Raw genomic sequence first — 18,560 nt, 5'->3', positions numbered from 1 at the left:
TGTGAATGCCCACAAGGCAGAACACTTCCTGCTTTTACCCTCTACGACAGTAAATTGAAAATGTTTATGTACAAATCAATATATTGATGGAGCTTATTTGCTGTGTCAGTTTACTTATCACCATTTTCTGTGCAGGTACTGTGACTTAATGCATCAGTGATGCAAGACTGCTCGCTGCGCCAAATGATTAATAAAATTACAAAAAATGTAAAAAAGCGAGAAACTGAAAGGAAGGGAGAGAGAGAACTGTGAATGAACTGAAGACTCATTTCTGTCCCCACACAAACAGGAAAATGGGCCTCTGAAATAAACTCACACTGACCTCTGGATGATGCAGCTGATTGTCAAGTCATTTTCCAGGGAAAATGACAAGTAAAAAACAACAACACTAAACATCAAGACTGTGCACTTTTTTCAGCTTTAAGGATTGTGTGGCAGTTCATGTGAACCACAGGCCTTACTAAGGAACATCAAAAGACTCCACTGAGGAGAATTTGCCTACAGATAAACAACTCACTAAATATAATTTTCAGAAATCACATTTGGTACGTCAGTGTTAATAAACTACGCTGCTAATGTTGAAAGGATATCCTCAGATTTTAAAATTCATCAGTTTTGTCTCTGTAATCATCTCGCTTATCCTTGGGTCTTCACAGATACCGCAGGGATTGCGCCGAGATAATCTCAAAAGGCTGAACCTCTATCAGTGGTACATGCAGGATTATCAAAGAGACATACATATTAACCTAATGAGAATGTAAACAAAGAAAGAAAGAACAATAATCATAAATAATAATAATGCTTGCTTTCGTCTATACGCAATCAATTCAATGCAGAGCGCTTCAAGGGGAGTCAACATATATAACTGCTGTGCTGGTGAGATAAAGTATAAGGAAGCAAAATGCTGCTGTACCAGCATAAATTGTGAGTTATGTGTTACTGGATTTAGTTAAGTATAAGCTTATATCAAAACAGATTACACCGGAGACACTGTGCTGCATTTTTCAGGTAATTACAACAGTGATCAGTGAATTTTTTGACTGCTTTGTGAGTCCCAAAAAAAAGCCATCGCTGACAGCCTTGTCAATCAGACGTGTTGGGAAACGCACCTCTGACAGTAAAGAAGCAAAAATCCAGAGAAGGAAATATTCCCGTCACATGTAACACTGATACCAACCTTCAGCAGTATGGGAAATCTGACATGAATCATGAAGTCCTAGCAGTTATGGGCAAAACATGCCAGTACTTGTAAACTGCTGTAATTTATGCTACCATAACTTAATTCACCATAGCAGCTAATGGTTACTTTGTTAGTTAATATCTCTCGGCTGGCCTGGGAACGCCTTAGTGTTCCCCCGGATAAGCTGGAGGAGATGGCTGGGGAGAGGTCTGGCTTCTCTGCGTAGGCTGCTGCCCCCGCGCCCCGGATAAAGCGGAAGAAGATGGATGGATGTTAGTTAATGTTTCCAAATTGATCTGCTAATTACACAATTTAAAGCTGGTTGAACCCCCCTACTTGTTCAGTCTTTTTCCTAGCTGGGTTGTCATGAACTTTAACATATTAACTGTGGCCTGTAGAGTTTAAGATCTACCTCTTGCGTTTTGCGCAGTTTATCAAATAACATTTTAAGAAACCTAACAATCCCATATAAGCACAAGTTTAAGTGACACTGAAGTTTATGCTTCATTAAAAGGCAAAAAACGTAATTCTCTTTGCTATGAATGCACAAAATGATCTTAACAGCAGGCTAAAATAAATGCTTCTCTATATGACGCCTGCCTCCACCAGTCTGTTTATTAGTCTGTACTTTAAAATGTCACCGTCTCACAGAAGCTGAACGTCTGCAGAAATCAAATCTCTTACTTGAAGTTTCTCTGGTGTTAATAAGACATCAGCTTGAGTTATTATTTCTGAGCATAATCCTGGTTCAAGTAAGACGTTTTAATTGGCAAGATAATGGAAATTAATAACCAGTCACATCTGCAAGGTGGGACTGGTTTTTACTAACAGAAAGGTAAAAGATGGGTGCCCTTATTATACATCTTGTTCTTCACAGAAATGTATATCCACACCCACCATCACTGTGCTGACTGAGTTTTTTCCCCTTTTAATCAAAGGGAACAAAGTCTTGCCCCTCCTTCCTCCTCTCCACATTTTCCTTGCACAACTAATGAGGCTGCAGACAGCACACCCTACTGACACACAGCAAATTCTTCCTCCACAATCATCCCTTCTCTTTTTCCCCCTTTTCTCCACTGATCTCCATCTGGTTCCCTGCAGACTCGTTCAGTCCTTTATATGGTTCTTCTTTACATTTGGATACGACACGAAATGAAATGTTCAATTATTAATTGCCGGCATGTAGGGAGGGAAGCGAGGGAAGCACCTCACATGGCTGAGAAGTAGGAGGAGAAGATACAACACCAAAAAAGTAGGAGATAGAAGACTCTTATGTGGAGCGACAGCTTGACTGAACTGGGTCATGAGTACTGGAAGCGGTAGTCAAATGCTAAGCATCATCCACCAAAACCCTCACAGGGAAACCTTTAACAGTGGGGGATCTGGTTGATCGCCATGGAGGCAGCAGCAGGGGTAAAATGGGGACAAAATTTTATGACAGATTTTCACAAAATTAGGTTTGACTTTTACAAACTGTTTCATTAAAGAATAATTGCCTTTTGCAAATAGTAAAGGGAATCATAGTTGGCTCTTAGAAAAAATATTTTACAGGCTCAAAAATTCACGGTTTAACTGTTCTGAACATTATGGTTTGGGGGTTTTCCCGTTTTCCTAGTGTGCTACAGATTTTTTATAAAAGAGTTACTAAGCCCAAAGTCCACACCAACATTTCAGTACATTTCTTTTATTAGATGGTCTGACTTTATAACACACATTACAGTTGTCAAAAAAAGTCTTTACATTTCTGCAAGTGTAGTTTTTGACTTTCATTAAATTAACTGCAAATGCAAGTCTTTCTATGCAACAGAATATTGTAAAATAAATGCATAAAAAAGGCCAATTTTCGATATATATTATTGCACATATTATTACAACACACACACACAAACAAACAATCAGGAGTTTCAAAACACTAGAAGTGTTTCTACACTCGCATTGAGGGACATATAAGCAACTCTGACTATTTTAACTTGTCATGCTGCTTTCACCATGGACTCGGGAGACTGGCAGTCTCACAATGTTGTGTTGATATTTTGAAATAAAGCATTCAAAGTTTTCAACTGTCCAACAAACACAAAATTAAAAAGAAAAAGAAAAAAAAAAAAGGTCAGGAGACGACAGAGTCTACTGGTTAATGTCCAGCGCTTAAAACTTTTGACCAAACTACTTTTTTTTGCATAACTCCAAAATATTTCCTTTCAACACAGGATATAACAAAAAAAAGAAAAAAAAATCTTATTCTAAAAATAAACATCCATCTGTCATTTTTCTGTCATTAAAAAGCAGCTCTACCAGATACTTAGCAAATGACTAACGTCTCCATGTCACTGCCACACAAGCTGAACAGAATTTACTGGAATGAATAATTATATAAGCTGACTGGTCGCTGTGATGAGTTTTTCAGCTCTTTCTCCCAGAGTTTTCCTTCATCTACCTTCCCATGACGCCGTTTATGAAGGAAAGCAGCTTCACGCTGTCACATGGAACAGGAGCTGCCTGTGAGGGCAACTGTCCGACAGCTGCTCCCTCTGAACCTTAGCCAGGGGTTAAAATATCAGTCTGTTAAGTGTTCTTCTTTAATATTGTCAGAATATATTGGATAAAATGTGTTTTCTCCTCGACAGAAATAAGTTGCTTCAGCAAATCATTTTTAAAAACACTAATTAAAACAAAAAAATAATTCATTGATTTACAAAAAAAGAAAAAAGACCTCAGTTCATTATGACAAACATTATCTGCTTTTTTACAATTACTGTCCATTCAAAGTCCCAAGGCAATTTTAATTTGTCCAACCAAACACAAAACAAAACGCACAAATTGCACAGGATCAGAAGTTAATGTGAAACCACATTAATGGCTTCAAAATATATATATATAATAATATAATGCTTGTTTTAATGGTACTGTAGTTGTGTTAATTTGTGTAGGTATTTGCCTACAGAGGGGAGATTTCAACCTAGACTATGTTCACCATTGCAGTTCTCCAAAAAACCTACCAGCGCATAACTCAACTATACCGCTCGAATGCTGCCTGGTTGGCAAGTGGGTCAGACTGGGGAAGGGAGTGACAGCAGTGATGACTAGTAACAGGAGAGGTATCACACACACACACACACACACACACACACACACACACACACACACACACACACACACACACACAAAAAAAAAACCCTGAACTTCAGCTCTTTGCATGTTATAAATCTGCTCTTCTCCACAGTGGTTAAAGGACTGACAACAACACAACCAAAGTAGCCCATAAACCAGCTGTTCTTTAGTCACTGCCTCTATCTGGCAACCAATGCTCTCTGCAGATAGCTCCCTGTGGTCTGCAACGCACAATGCCCTGCAAATAAATACAGTTGGATTTTTCACTCAGCAGAGGGTCAAAAGTCAAGGGTTTCATTTATAGAGCTGACATGGAAGAGGTTAAAGACCAGCCAGATGATGCTAACCCTCTTCACCAGCCAATGTGCCAGGTCAGCCACCATCGAGGGTTTAGCCTCTCTGGATGGTAAATCCAGAGAGGTTCAGATTTGCAGAATGCAGGATGCGATGTTTTCATGTGATACCAAATGTGTCTTTATGAGTGTGCAGCCCAAGGCAGTACTTTTTAAAACTATCACCCTTATCATCCAATCGTTACTGCAGGCCTGCCAACAGCCATGCAGGGCCTGCAAAGTTATAAGCGTGGAAGTCATTACAAAGGTCACTTCAGCAGGACTGCATGTTTGCTGAACAGAAATAAATATACAAATAGACAGCTGGGATTCAGTTCTATGTAAAATGTCCTTTTGAGGCAGTCAAGTTTAGCTCCAACTAAAAAAAATGCATAAATAAATAAATAAAGTCTCCTAAATGTCTTGGAAATTATTCTGACATTTGATTAATTGTCACTGTAGACCAACTTTAAATGCGGTTTACATTTTTTTTAACTAATTTCTTTAGTATTGCAATGCTTTACACTATATGTGGTTTTCTGGGATACAACTTAATATTGATACTATCAAAATTTAATTTCCCCATTAACTTTTAGAGCCCTCACTTTGCAGCCTATTATTGCCACTGTTATAAACAGATGAGGAGAGAAAGAGACTGGTAAAAGCTTGTGTTTTCAGTATAGCAGGCTGATTAAAACCCTGCAGAGAAAGCTCAGTCTGATCGTCTGCTGTTTAATACACAGCTCTTATAAGGGAGAGCATTGGCCATTTTTTATAGGTTAATACAGCTTGGCACGCATATACAAATACATGCAAACACACAGCTGTACACAGACGCAACCAGAAACACTGGCGTAAGCGTGCACAGTTGTGCAAATCAAATGAGGCAATTTCCCAAAAACAAAATAGCATGCTGCGTTTCTGTGCTTTAGCTCAGGGGTAAATTAGCACACTACCTGCAGTTATGCTCTCCGCTTTGTTTGTGACCACACCAAGGAGCTAGTGCTGAAAATGACAGTTTCATGTGAAATTTTATCCACGTTTTTTTTCATTGTTTTCATTTTCATAAAGATGTTTGACAACACTGAAACCATAGAGAAAGACAGCAGCTCAAGAGCTTCTTTCCCAGTTCAGTGAGAAAATACTGTATTAATGTACTTTAAAGGTCCTATCTGACAACATTCAGTAGACTTTAAAATCCACACTAATTTTGTAATTTATGTCACCACCACCACTTAAAGTGCCTACTCATACTCAACCGCAGATTTATGTTATGTTAACAGTTTTATGTTAACAGTTTTAACATAACCTCACAACCAACAAAGCACATAACAGTACAGTTACCTGCAAAGGCCTACACAAAGACAAAAGTAAGGAATCAAAATGTACAAGACATTTCATTTTCAGCAACACTTCAAACTATTTTAGACAATTATTGCTATTTAAATAGCATTAGCACTACTGCAACCTCTATACTGTCAGTCCAGTCAGAGAATGTGTTAACCACACATTACTAGTAATAATAATAATTTGGTTTTTCTGAAGCAATAAAAAGCAGTCAGGTTTAACATTTATTAATGATGACTTTGCAAACAGTTACTGTAAGGGGCTATGATGACATTAAAAATACATTTTAACAACTTAGGTTAAAAGTGAACGAGCTAATTAACTGCTTATGTCAATATAAAGTTACATATATTATACTTGAAAGCTATATTTGAAAGCTGCGTTTTCATCTGAAAACGCTCCGCATTACACTATCGTTTTCAGTCGTTTTCACAGAGTTGTGCGTCCACATCGAAATGGCCGAAAACGTTCCAGCGCTGCGCATGTGTGAAACGCAAGACGATTCGACCTGCCTCATTTCTGTCTGCCGTTTATTTACTTTTCAGGACTTTGAAACATCGCGGCAAAATGTTGAGGAAAAGCACCGAGTTTTTGAAATGGACTAACAATGAGGTGGCGTTGTTGCTGCGAGTAACACAAAAGTACAAAGTTGCAAAAGCGATTGAGAGTTAAAGAATTTGAAGAAAAGCCATCTGGAGCATGTACAAACTGATATTCATCTTTTTTAGGGCTGTCAAAATTGAGAGGAATCAAAACAACCGCTGTATAATGCCCTCTGCTATCTTTGTTTATTTGGTCACATGACTGCATCACATGACTAAAATATGTCATCGTTTTAGAAAGTCTGCGTTTTCGTGTGTCCACACTGCGACGGGACAGCTGCGTTTTTCCTTGAGGAGTGTTTCTGAGTGTGTGTACAGTAAGTGTTGTGGGGCACCTAAAGGAATCTTGCTGAAGCTGGACTGTACTGTGGCCACCATTTAGTCTGCATTCCTATTGTTTAATCAGCTCCCCCACTGCCAAGTGGGCTTCTAATGAGGTGTTGACTCTTCCACACCATCCATCAACACACACAAACACATACACACACGCACGCACACGGGGGATACGAAGGCAGGATAAGGGATGTTGTCCCCTCTGTAGCCCCCCGAGACACTGACAGAGTTAATTAACTGTCTTAATTCTCACTCTGGGTGTTTGGAAGACTTCGATACGTGACAGCAGTCAAACACTGTGTGTTTTGTGCTTACCACAGTTGTGCCAGCTTTTTCAAAATGGATCCAACACACACACACGCACTCTCTGAAAGCTGTCAATGCAGCTTTCTGATCACATTAACCCTCCAAACAGATAGCTCACAGGAGGAAGCATGTAAGCATCACCACTAGTGCCTTGCTGGCTCTCTCCAAACTGAAGAAAATGCTTTTAAGAGCTATTCCAGCTTTTGTTGACAATTTAGAGCACTGAAATATGACTGGATATAATTTCTATGTTCGCTATCCTTCAGTTGTGCTATAGAGTGATCTGCCTCATACTGCTTCTGCACTTTAATGACATTTATTTTTATTAAGTCACCGGGGTTACTCTTCTGTACGCAGTTGGCATGTTTCTTCCCATCAATAACACCGATTTGTATCCTGAAGCAAAGGGTGCTTTGATTACAAAGAACTGAAAATACTGTTACTTTGTCTACCCATCGGTTTTTTGCTTTGTTCATGCGGCTCTGGACAAATATTATGAATACCCAAGCAGACAGAGACAGTACTTACTAGTATAGCACTTCATTGGCCTCATGTCTCTCATAACGCACCGTCTCACACATGATCCTGCAGAGAGAGAGAGAGGAAACAGAGGGAAGAAAGAATCACAGTTAGGCCTCATATTTGTGTTTGAGTGAATTTATGATCAAATGTTATCAATGTTATGTTATTATAAATCTATAACTAGCAAATTTCTGCATATCCTAGAGTCACCTTTAGCAACAGTCACTGACAGTCAGAAAGCCTGCTGCTGATTATAATTAAAATTTAGAGTGCTGGGACTTATAAAGAGTTGCAAGGTTGTCCATGTTAACTGGTTCACAGCGTATGGTTCTGGTTGTTGCAGTGCATTATGGTCTATCGAGGCTTTTGCTGATAGGTGAAGTGAGTTGTTTTTGCCTCATTATTTTCTCATTTTTCTTGGTTAAATTACACTTGGTATATAACCGTTATGACAAATCTTCTTTTCTAGGCAGATCTACAACATAAAGACTACAGTGCTTGTTCCTTATAAAATATGGTGAGCTTTATCCTCAAACTGCAGAGAAACATTTGTTTATGTCAGGGCATTGAATTTGCTGAAAATTAAAGCTTTACAAATCTCCTTTTTTATTTGGGTATGCTTTATAGTATTTTAACGTATTGATCACCAATTACATAATTGTTACTTCTAAACTTAATTCAGTAAAATATTTACATTTGCATCTGGAAGATTCCTTTCTAAAGAGGTAGGTTTTACGCATCTACGTTTAAGCTAAGCCACTGCAGTGATTTACTTTCTTACTTAACAAAAGCAGAGTGAGTATGTATTGGTATGTCCTCTAAAATAAAGCACACATTGACTATGTGGTCCCACTGCACCACTGGTTAAATGGTCTTTTTCTCAATTTTTACCCAGTTGTACTTTTACACATTTATTTATTAATTTTTTTTAACAGTGTCAAACATGATCTGCATGTCTTATGCACGATTTATAGTCCAAGTGGATGTCTGTAGCAAATATGAAGGAATTCCCTGAAGGAATTCTGATATATCCAGCTTCTGGGCCTGGGAAGAACAGACAGTCTGGCATTCTTGTTGCCTGTACAGAGGCAAAAAAATATATTTGATAATATTATAATCTGTAAACATAACTCTGCCCTGAAAAATCCAGCCTCACAGCTTCTTGTATTCTTTTTGTGCAGCAAGTTTTTTTTATAACTTTATATATATTTCATTTTTTATGTTCTAAATTCTGGAATCGAAACATTTTCACTTTAAGTCCATTCATGTCAGGCTTTCCCCAGATGCCTGTATAGAGAAGACAAACGCTCTTCAACAGTACATGCAAACCACTGTAGTAAACAGTAACTGATCAAAACACAAGCGCTTTCAAAAACAGCTGCGGGTGGACAGCATGTTGTAGCCTCTTTATACAAAGACCTAAAAACAATCCCAGCTCAAGAAAAACAAGTTACTGTGAAAAAGGATCACAGAAGAAAAACAACACATTCCTCCCAAAATGTTCAGACAACAGAAGTATAATATAATCCCATCGTTAGTGGGATGTCTGGCTAGAAGCTTTTTTTTCCTTTTCTTTTTTTTTTAAAGTTACTGAAACTGAAGTTGGCAAAAGGGGTTGGTCTGTGGGACTACGGGGACATTCCTTTTCTGTACGATCCAAAACAAGGAGGAGGGAGAGGGGTTAGTGCTGGAGGCCTCTGAGGGGTCACACAGTGGAATGTTCTAGCTCGCGGGTCATGCACCGCCACATTGTTCCCTTGCTAGTATAATCCACATGTATGCACACGAGGCATGCTGGGAACAGACTTCTGACATGCAGTGTTTGGAAAGTGTGTGCCAGGCAGAGAAGATGGAGGAGCCAAAGGCAAACTGACGCATGAATAGTAGAGCAGGGAGGGCTCATTGCTTCAAGGTTTAAGCAGAGAGTATGGCCTCACGGGGACCCGGTCAGGTATAGGTACAGATTATTAGGGGAAAAGTGCAACAATGACTTCGCTTTAGTCATTTAGTCAGTTTACAGTTTAGTCATAGCAGATATTTTAGATGCTGGCTAAAGTTTCAAACAGATTTATACAACTGGGAAGAGAAAAAATTACTTCTGCAGTTTTAGAAGCTTGACATGGATAAGTGGTATTGAGGCTGGTAATGGTGGCAGGTATCATTTATTTTTATCTGGAGGAGAAAAGTCCTTTTATTTGTTCTCTTGAGAAGACAGAGGAGCCAAAATGGCTCATTTCAGCTGGTGCACCAACTCAAACCATCGAGATCTATCATAAAATAAGCTGTATGTCAAAAACTGAAAATAAGAAAAGCAGGTCAACTTTAAAGAAATATTACAAAATACATTCTTGACTGAAATGAGAAGCTCACTAAAATGTAGTGATATTTATGTCCATTTGTTAAAAATGACGTTCCAGCCAGTTAATATATGAAGAATGAACATATGTTATTCTGTGTTATGAAGAAAGACTCAAAGGTCCAGAAGTACTTAAAACTGAATAATAAATATGCTGGTTTAAGATGCTAGAGACCGACCATATATTATAGTAATAACTGCACTTGTAAATTATAGTCTAAAAAATAAATTCCAATAAGTATGCTGCTGGACGGTACACTGGCTCCTGGATTACAAAAAAATAGAAGTAGCTCAATAGCATACAGCATAGCTAGTGGTTGAATGTTAATTTTCCCACCCCTGACAACAATGCAGCATACACTGAGGAGTTGTCACCACGCATTCATTTGAATTTTAAATTCATGCAATGGGAATATCAAGCTTCAGGAAATGTTAATCAAGTACAGGGGAGGTGTGCAGAGACTAACCTCAACTGGTGCTCTCGCAGGTTGGATAAGGCCTCCATCCCATGGAGATAAGAGTAGACGATCTCCAGGTCCTGAAAAAGAAGAACATACATATTTTAGCTTATTGATCAGAGAAGTGATCGATAGAAAATTAACTGGCAGTAGCCACACCAAACAAACAGTTTCTACTCATAGCTCCGCTAACTTCAACTCTAAGTTGTCCAGGGTTTGGACCAGTGCTCAGATAAAATATGACTTAATGTCTCTTTGCACTCTGGAAGTTGATTAATTACAATTTAGCGTTTAATGCATGAAAATGTGAAATAATGTGAAAATAAAATGGTAGTTGCAGCTCTAGCTTCAAAGTGATGGCACAAAAGGGTCGTTCATCTTCGTCATCGGTCCATTCAGCCATCCTTTTCTTAATAACACCCCCCTCTTCCTATTTTCCATTTTGTCTGTAAAATATTACAAAATTATGAGAAATGCTCAAAACTGTTTCCAAAAGTGACAGTCAATGTCTGTTATATCAAGAAAATAATCCAGAAGTCAAAGAAGCTTTTACTGTATAAAACACAGAAAACCAAAAGATTATTGAAACAATGGAACCTGTAAATTATTGATTTCCTTCTTTAACAAAGGCTTTAAAAGCTCAGGCCACACTGATTGCTTAAAAAGAAGCCCTTACTCAATATTCAAATCAACCAACCGCAACATTACTTATTTTTTTAACTGAATAAAACTGAAACAGATTTAGATACAACAAAATTATTCACCATTATTCACTTTCAAGTTGAAATTTCAAGGTAAATTCAGACCTTTTTAAGGAAAGTAAGACAAAAAATTGTATTGTTTGGTTAAGTTTAAGAACATTATTGTTATGTAAATTGGCTAGTGAGGCTAGCGAAGCCTCCTTTGTTATCCTCATCCACAGGATTCCTCTCAGTATATTACAAGCCTGGCAGGCCACAGGACAAATCGTCATAACTGCTTTTTCACACATATAAAGAACATGAAAAGGGAATTTTTGATCTGTAAAGCACAGCCTCAATGATGCACTCCCAGTGCACAATCTAAAATGTGTACAGAGGGACAAAACAACAGCATTGTGTGCTGGAAAAAATCTCACAGTGGTGAGACTAAAGACATTTGAGACTCATCCAAAATGAATTTGAATTTTCTATGGCCTTTTATTAGTAAATGCATACTTTGAGACATTTTAAGACTTTTTAAGAGCCCATAGACACCCTATTAAAATGCTGATCATTGATGCTGCAGCAGACAAACAGGGTACTTGAATGGCAGACAACATTTCACACGGGCAGTGACATTGACTTGCATAAGCGAACACTGGAATAGAAAGCAATAAAGCACCTCACATAGGAAAAAAAATGATAAAAAGAGCTCCACTGAATAACTATAAACTCCCAATTCAATTACTTCATTAATTGACCCAGTGACTGACTCTCAGATTGTCTGGCATGAGTCCAAGCCAGAGGTGAAACAAAGTGGCCCTCACTGAGAGCTGGCAGGCTGCACAGCTACTCCACTGTCTACTGGCACACACTGGGGCACGGACTGTGAGTGCGTTTGTGGTGCATTGCTGGTCGAAGCCACTGGGAAGCCTTTGTCGGCGGCAACTGGAGGTGGATATGCCGACAGCAGAGTGACGGGATAACAGAGAGCCTGTGTTAAGACCCGGCCAGACACACAAACACGCGCATGAAGCGACACAGAATGGACACACTGTGTCTGGGTTATGTTTCTGAGAGCAACAACGATCAGCTTATTGAAAATTTTATGAAATACTGGTCACAAATACTGAATGACACAGTTTGTGCTGAATTGGTGTCACAAAATGTGTCAGCAGAGGAGGAGGGGAGCGTCAGAGGAGCCTCAGTGTTACAAGCCTTTGTATAAACATTTCTTTTGTTTCAAGTGAGTAATTTTAGCATTTTTACCATCAAAACTATAAGCAAAATATAGAAACTAGAGTAGTTTGGCCCAAAGCTGGGCTACTAGGTAGAGTTAAGTCGGAGCAAAAATTTACAAAAATAAAAAATAAAATAAAAAATGTATAGCAATAAAAAACAAAAAAACATCCATCCATCTTCCTCCATTTATCCGGGGCCAGCAGCCTAAGCAAAGAAGCCCAGACCTCCCTATCTCTAGCCACCTCTCCTCCAGCTTCTCTGGGGGAAAACAGCCATATGGGAGGGGCTTGGATGGGGCCATGAAAAAAAAAAAAACACACAAAAAAAAACACAAAAAAAAACCAAAACATAGGTAAGCAAAAGAAATGGGGGGGAAAAGGAGTAATTAAACTCTAAAAAGGAAAAAGAGCCAAAATGTTCTGCTTTTTAATCCATTTATTAAGTTCCAAGTTAAGCAGCTGATCCCGAAAAGATCCAACTCTCAGCTAAGAGAAAGTGAGGTTAAGCCTGCAATCTTTACTTACAGTGATTCCCCAGCGCTGTCAATAAATATTCAGGCTTTCATGAAACACCACATATATATCAAGTCAGCCCCAAACTGTTTTTAAAATTTGGGTTTGGTCTTCATAAAACGGACACAAACAGAAACTCGATTTACCCTGAGGGTTGCCTAGCCCTATTACATCACACTGATATCCCCGCTAACCAAATCCTTATGTTCACTGTGTCTGTGGTCAGAAACACAATGAACAGGAGTCACGGCATAATGATCAGACGTCTACTGCCACCTACTGGCTGGAAGGAGAACCACAACTTTGATTCACCAGGTTCACCGAGGGCACAAAGGTACACCCTCATTCAAATAACACAAATCCGCACTTACTTAGTTACTGAAGATAATAAAAGTATTTTCTGAATTTGGCCTAAACCAAATCAAATTTTTATGAAAAAAATAATTCAAATCTTCCCAAACTGCACATCCTTGTCAGCCAAACTCATCCTATGCGCTACCTGCACAGCACAAAAGCAGCAACACTAAAGACATTTCTTTACATTACGTTAAAGAAAACTCTAGTTTTCTTATACAGCCTTTTGTTGCAAATTCTGTAACATTGGGTGTGTGCATGACCTTCTGACACATTAGGTCATTATATTTATAATGCATGTTGGTGGCTTTGCAATGGTAAAAGCACAAACCCCGCAACAGCAACATCGCCACTACAAATACCTCTAAACAGGAACTTGGTTGCATTGTTTGCATTATTATCTTGGTTTGGGGAACATTTAGCATATACTGGGTTAATAAAAAATAAAATACTAATAATAACTGCTCTAACTTAAGCATAGACACAGAATTCAAACCAAAAGACACCACTAGATGGCAGGGTTGCAGGGTTTTCTTAAACCTCCTTTTCACAGTGACATAACCGTGAATAAAACAGCGCCACTGAAACACCGCCTAGCAGAAAGAAATATGCAGAACCATCAATTGTGGCTTCAGTCTCAAATATTTTAGATTGACCGTATGGAAAGAATGTAATGGACCCCATCTTTTCCACTCCCTGAGCCTTACATTTTCCGGTTGGATTTTCTTTCTAATACTGGTCTCTATTTACACTGAGCCAAACACGATCACCACAAAGTACACAGGAAAATGATAAATGAAAGTTTCAGAGTGTGGACCATGGCATCAAATTTAAACCAAACGGTGCTTTTTAATAAAATTCATTTGTTTTATTTCACTATTTGAAGCCTTTGCACAGACTTGTAAAAGCTGATTTTATTATCACCCTTTCTCCTAGATCCAAAATCAAAATGAAGGCCCTTTGATATAAACTTTCATCATTTAGGTGATGCTTGCTTCATGCTCTTTTACTGCTCTGTTGATGCTTCGTCTCAGCCACTCTCTCCTCGAACAGAGACAGGAAGGAAAGAGCAGTGGGCAGCAGAAACTAGGACATGCTGATGAAGGCTGCGTCTAGCCAAAAATTCTCCTCATTGTTTGTCTAAAGACAAAGCTTGTTCATTTTTTTAAAAAAAAGAAAAGAAAAAAAACCTCAAAAACTTCTGGCAGCTCAAACTCCCAGGCTGCACTCAGTGACGCCATCTAATCCCTCCCCCTTCCTTTTCAAAACTAATCCTTCCAAGAACACAGGTGGCCCCCACAGGAGGAAAAACATACCAAGATGCTGTTTGTGCTCTATAAAGCCCCGGGGATGCTTCAAAGGTGTTTGTGCAAAACTAGCCACGACGTTCCTCACATACCATTTACATACTGCCACTGAACCTCTTTGTGAAGTCCCTCAGTTATTTCCCTGATGCAACACAGTATGTCATCACTCTACAGAGTCATTTGTAAGACAGATGGTAGCAGTGCAATGCAGTAAGACGAGTGGAGGCATTTCCTATCCAGGATACAAATTAAACAATAGCAGGCCTTGTCTTCCTAGTTTTAGGCTTGCAAACACACACACACACACACACACACACACACACACACACCCCGCAGCTTCAATTTTCCGCCCCTTATGTAAGGCCCCAGAGGGAAAGGGTGCACTGTCGGGCCTATTGCCAGCCTTTTGAGTGGCAAAGCATTCAGTGTGCAGAGGGAGGTCAAGGAAGTTGTGATGTTTTTCCTGCCTTATTTTCACTGAGGTTTCCCATAGCCTAAAACAACTGGAGGTTGCAGTAAAAACAAATGCAATACGTTAGGAAAAAGATAATTCCAAGAAACGGCTGTATCGGTGACCTGAGGGGTAAAAGAATTGTTTTGCTGCATAACACACATGACACGAGTGACGGGAAAGCAAAACACAATTTATTTTAGACCTAAAACTCTTGAAAACTATGCGTAGCACGAGACGGTAGTGCGTACAGCATTTCCTTGATATCAACCTCATGTCTTTGGCAACAACAGTCGAGACGCCATTTATTTATTTTTTGTTAATCAACAAGTCAATTAAAGGACTAATTTATGCGCTTGCAAGTCTGACAGAACAAATTCCTTTCTGACAGGTTTTACCACATCAGGTACCATCTCATGACCTCATCGTGAAGGAATGAGCTCATTCCTCCGTCAGACTGAAAGAGCAGGCATGTCACTGGTGCTTTTTGTTCTCAAAAACAAAGATGCTTAAATTCATTAAAATGATATGATAGGTGCAGAATGGACAAAAGAAGCACCCATTAAATTTTAACATGGATCTGGGTAACTCCATAAAAATAAATAAAAATCAGTACATTGACCTCGGTGAAAGATGTTCTCAGGTATTTTAGTGACTAAGCTGTCAAATGTGATTAAGTGATTAATACTACAATTTAAATCTCTTTTGGATTACCTCAAACAGCTCTGCATCCGAAACGACAGTTAGGGAAAACCTCCACCTTTCTTATCTCTTAACACCACAGTGTCTGTTCAGCACACAGGAAGCTCTCCTTTGGTCAGGCCCTTTCACTGTGACTAAAATGGCCAGTCCATTTATTCAACTGGCTCTGGCTGAGTGCAGATAGCAGACCTCTGCATTCATCTATCACCCACTGCAGAGAAACATCAAAGAAAGGGGCTGAAACATTTCAAAAACAATGAGACGCTGTGGGAGAGGTAAACAAAAGAGGCTCTGGTAGGGAAGCAAAGGACATTTCTGATGCCCGAGTATCCTGATGGATGTTCAGATAGTTTTTTTAACAGATTCATGTTTATGTAGAACCCGTTTTTTCAAGTTAACAGCAAGTGTCCTTCTTAAAAAGGGAACCTAGTCTTTCCAGATCCATATTCTTGAGTAGCATTGCATGATTTCATGATGACAGTTTTATCCTTACTTATCTTATACTTGGTGCTGCCCTTTGTTACTTCTTTTAAGATGACACTTTTCTGACTATCGAACCACCCTAGATGAAGCTTAGAAGGGCAGCTCATTTCTCTCAAAGCAATGGATTTCAGACAGCTGCATAATATCAGAGTTTTGGTTATAAACACATAAACACATGCAGATGATTCAAACTTTCAAACTCTATGGTTAGAAGCATTTGTTATTACAGGATAAAAGAAATCTGGTTATATGTGTCAACAGAGTGAGCAAACTGTAGATAGTGATGCTATGTTGATATATTGTAAAGAAATGAGCAATTAAATGTTGTAAACCCATAAAACCAGACACACGACTGCTTGTTCAGTGCTTCGCTGAGTCGCCCAGCACAGTAAATCAATGATAGAGTCGCCTTTGTTAACATTTACATCTTCAAGCTGTCGCTTTTAGTGCCCGCAAGCACTCGTCTTCACTGCCCGACAAGAAAAATGTTTTGCATTGATCCTCAGTTTATTTTGTTTTTATGCTTTTGTTTAAAGGGAAGAACTGTTCTGTGATATGTTGTTTAAATACAAAAAAAGTTGAGAGAACTGAGATTTCTGAAACTGAAATGTGGAGCAATACAAACCACAAAAAAAAAAAAAATTCAATTCATGTACCCTGGCATTCTGAGGATAGCTTTCAGGTACCACAGCATATTTCTGCTATTTACCTGTGGGGCAAAACCCGGCTTGCAAAGTGCATATGTGACAGTCAGGAACATGCCTTCTTCCTCAACTTTCAGCATTGTTTCTGTGTTAACTTGCCCCCCTGTTACACAAATCGCAGATGGAGCAAGCATCTATTCTACTCTGATTAGTTTTTATTATTTGGCATCAGAGGATTACCGTTTTTTGATTAATCAGTTAATCTTTTACCAAGCCAAATATCCAAAATAAAACCACAAGCTGTTCTCAAATCGTGACACATGAATTGTGTTTTCTGTGATGCCAAGTGGAATGTAAATCAATATCAACCAGAAAGGAAGCAAATCCTCATATCTGAAAATATTTTTTGTCATTTTCTAACCCTGTAATTAAAGTAACCAACCATCTTACCTAAATTTAAGTAAAAGTACACTGATTAAGCAACTTTATAATCAACTAACATTTGAATGGATTATTAATTTAGTCTCCAAACTTGTGAAAATGCCAAACAGGTATGTTTTTGTTTTGTTTCTTCTTAGCCAGTGTCTTAGCTCTTGTTATCAAGCCAATGTACAGAGAAACAGAGGCACAGCGAGTGTGAGAGAAATGGCCACCTGCTGTGGAGCATATGTACTTTTGTCAGCACTGCCAGGCAACTTGTAAAGAACATGTCTGAATAAGTTTTCACAGTGACTAACATCTCACTGGCAAGCTGTGGAATTTGGCAAATCCTGATCTTTCATTCTGTCCTGGGTGGTAGTTTCGAGGAGCAACCCGTGCTCCGAGTACAAATCGAGCTGTACGAGCACACCAACATCTTAATTACGGTTGCGATTAGTCGCTATAATCAATGATGTCGACCATAAAAATTCATCGACGTGGAATTTTATTGTCGATGCGTCATATGCTAAACCGATGTAAATGTGTTTTTCACTTACCAAGAAAGAAAACTTTCCCTGGAAAGTGCTGACAAAGTGTGTGAAATGTCAGAAGAATCTGAATGTGAGATTTTAAATAATGCAACTTCAGACCATCAAGACTGCAGTTTCTAATGTGCAGGCGACAAGCTGCAGCTCTGTTCTCTCTCATTATGCTATCCCTGTCTAAGATGCTTACCATCTTGATCCCTGGCAGCCAGAGAAGCAAAGGCTGTCCTAATCACAGCACTTTGCGCAGGGAGGATTTGTTGTTGTTCTGTTTCAGAAAATAGCTGCAAAAAGCACAAATTAATCCCCCACGACTTGGGAAAGAGGACGACCTAGTTTTATAACAATCGCTCATTTGTCACCACGGGCTGAGCTTCTCTCGCCATACCTTCACCCTGTGAACTTTACTGCGACCGCTTCAAGGTTGGAAGCAGACAACAAAGATTTAGTATGCAAAAAAAGCCCATCGGGGTTGGATACCATAATGACGACGCAGGAATGCAACTCGCAACTGCTCGAACTGTGATACAACTTTTTTCTTTCTTTTTTTAAATTTATTTTAGACATAACCAGATAGCGTCTTTCCTAAAGCTTGCTCTCATTCAGTCAGTCATTCAGGTATCAGTTCTGTGTAGCCGCATACCACATCATGATCCGCAGCATTCCTTGGAAGTTT

General features: G+C 39.0%; 1 protein-coding gene across 12 annotated transcripts in view; it reads right to left on the bottom strand.

Moving 5' to 3' along the window:
- rapgef2b (Rap guanine nucleotide exchange factor 2b) overlaps window positions 1-18,560 on the bottom strand; it is a 104,938-nt gene that overhangs the window by 65,130 nt on the left and 21,248 nt on the right. For all 12 annotated transcript variants that reach the window (XM_085284494.1, XM_085284496.1, XM_085284547.1 and 9 more), the window contains exons 2-3: window positions 10,554-10,624; window positions 7,737-7,793 (exon numbers count right to left, since the gene is read on the bottom strand). In XM_085284494.1, the coding sequence (XP_085140620.1) occupies window positions 7,737-7,793; window positions 10,554-10,624 (128 nt within the window). The remainder of the gene's footprint in view (window positions 1-7,736; window positions 7,794-10,553; window positions 10,625-18,560) is intronic.

This window comes from Mchenga conophoros, linkage group LG2 (genome assembly GCF_057382185.1).
Source record: "Mchenga conophoros isolate Kocher_MC1m ecotype Shallow Benthic linkage group LG2, M_conophoros_male_GT1.1, whole genome shotgun sequence".
Taxonomy (NCBI): domain Eukaryota; kingdom Metazoa; phylum Chordata; class Actinopteri; order Cichliformes; family Cichlidae; genus Mchenga; species Mchenga conophoros.
Note: the sequence above shows the minus strand (reverse complement) of the source record. Positions and strands in the feature narration are given on the sequence as shown.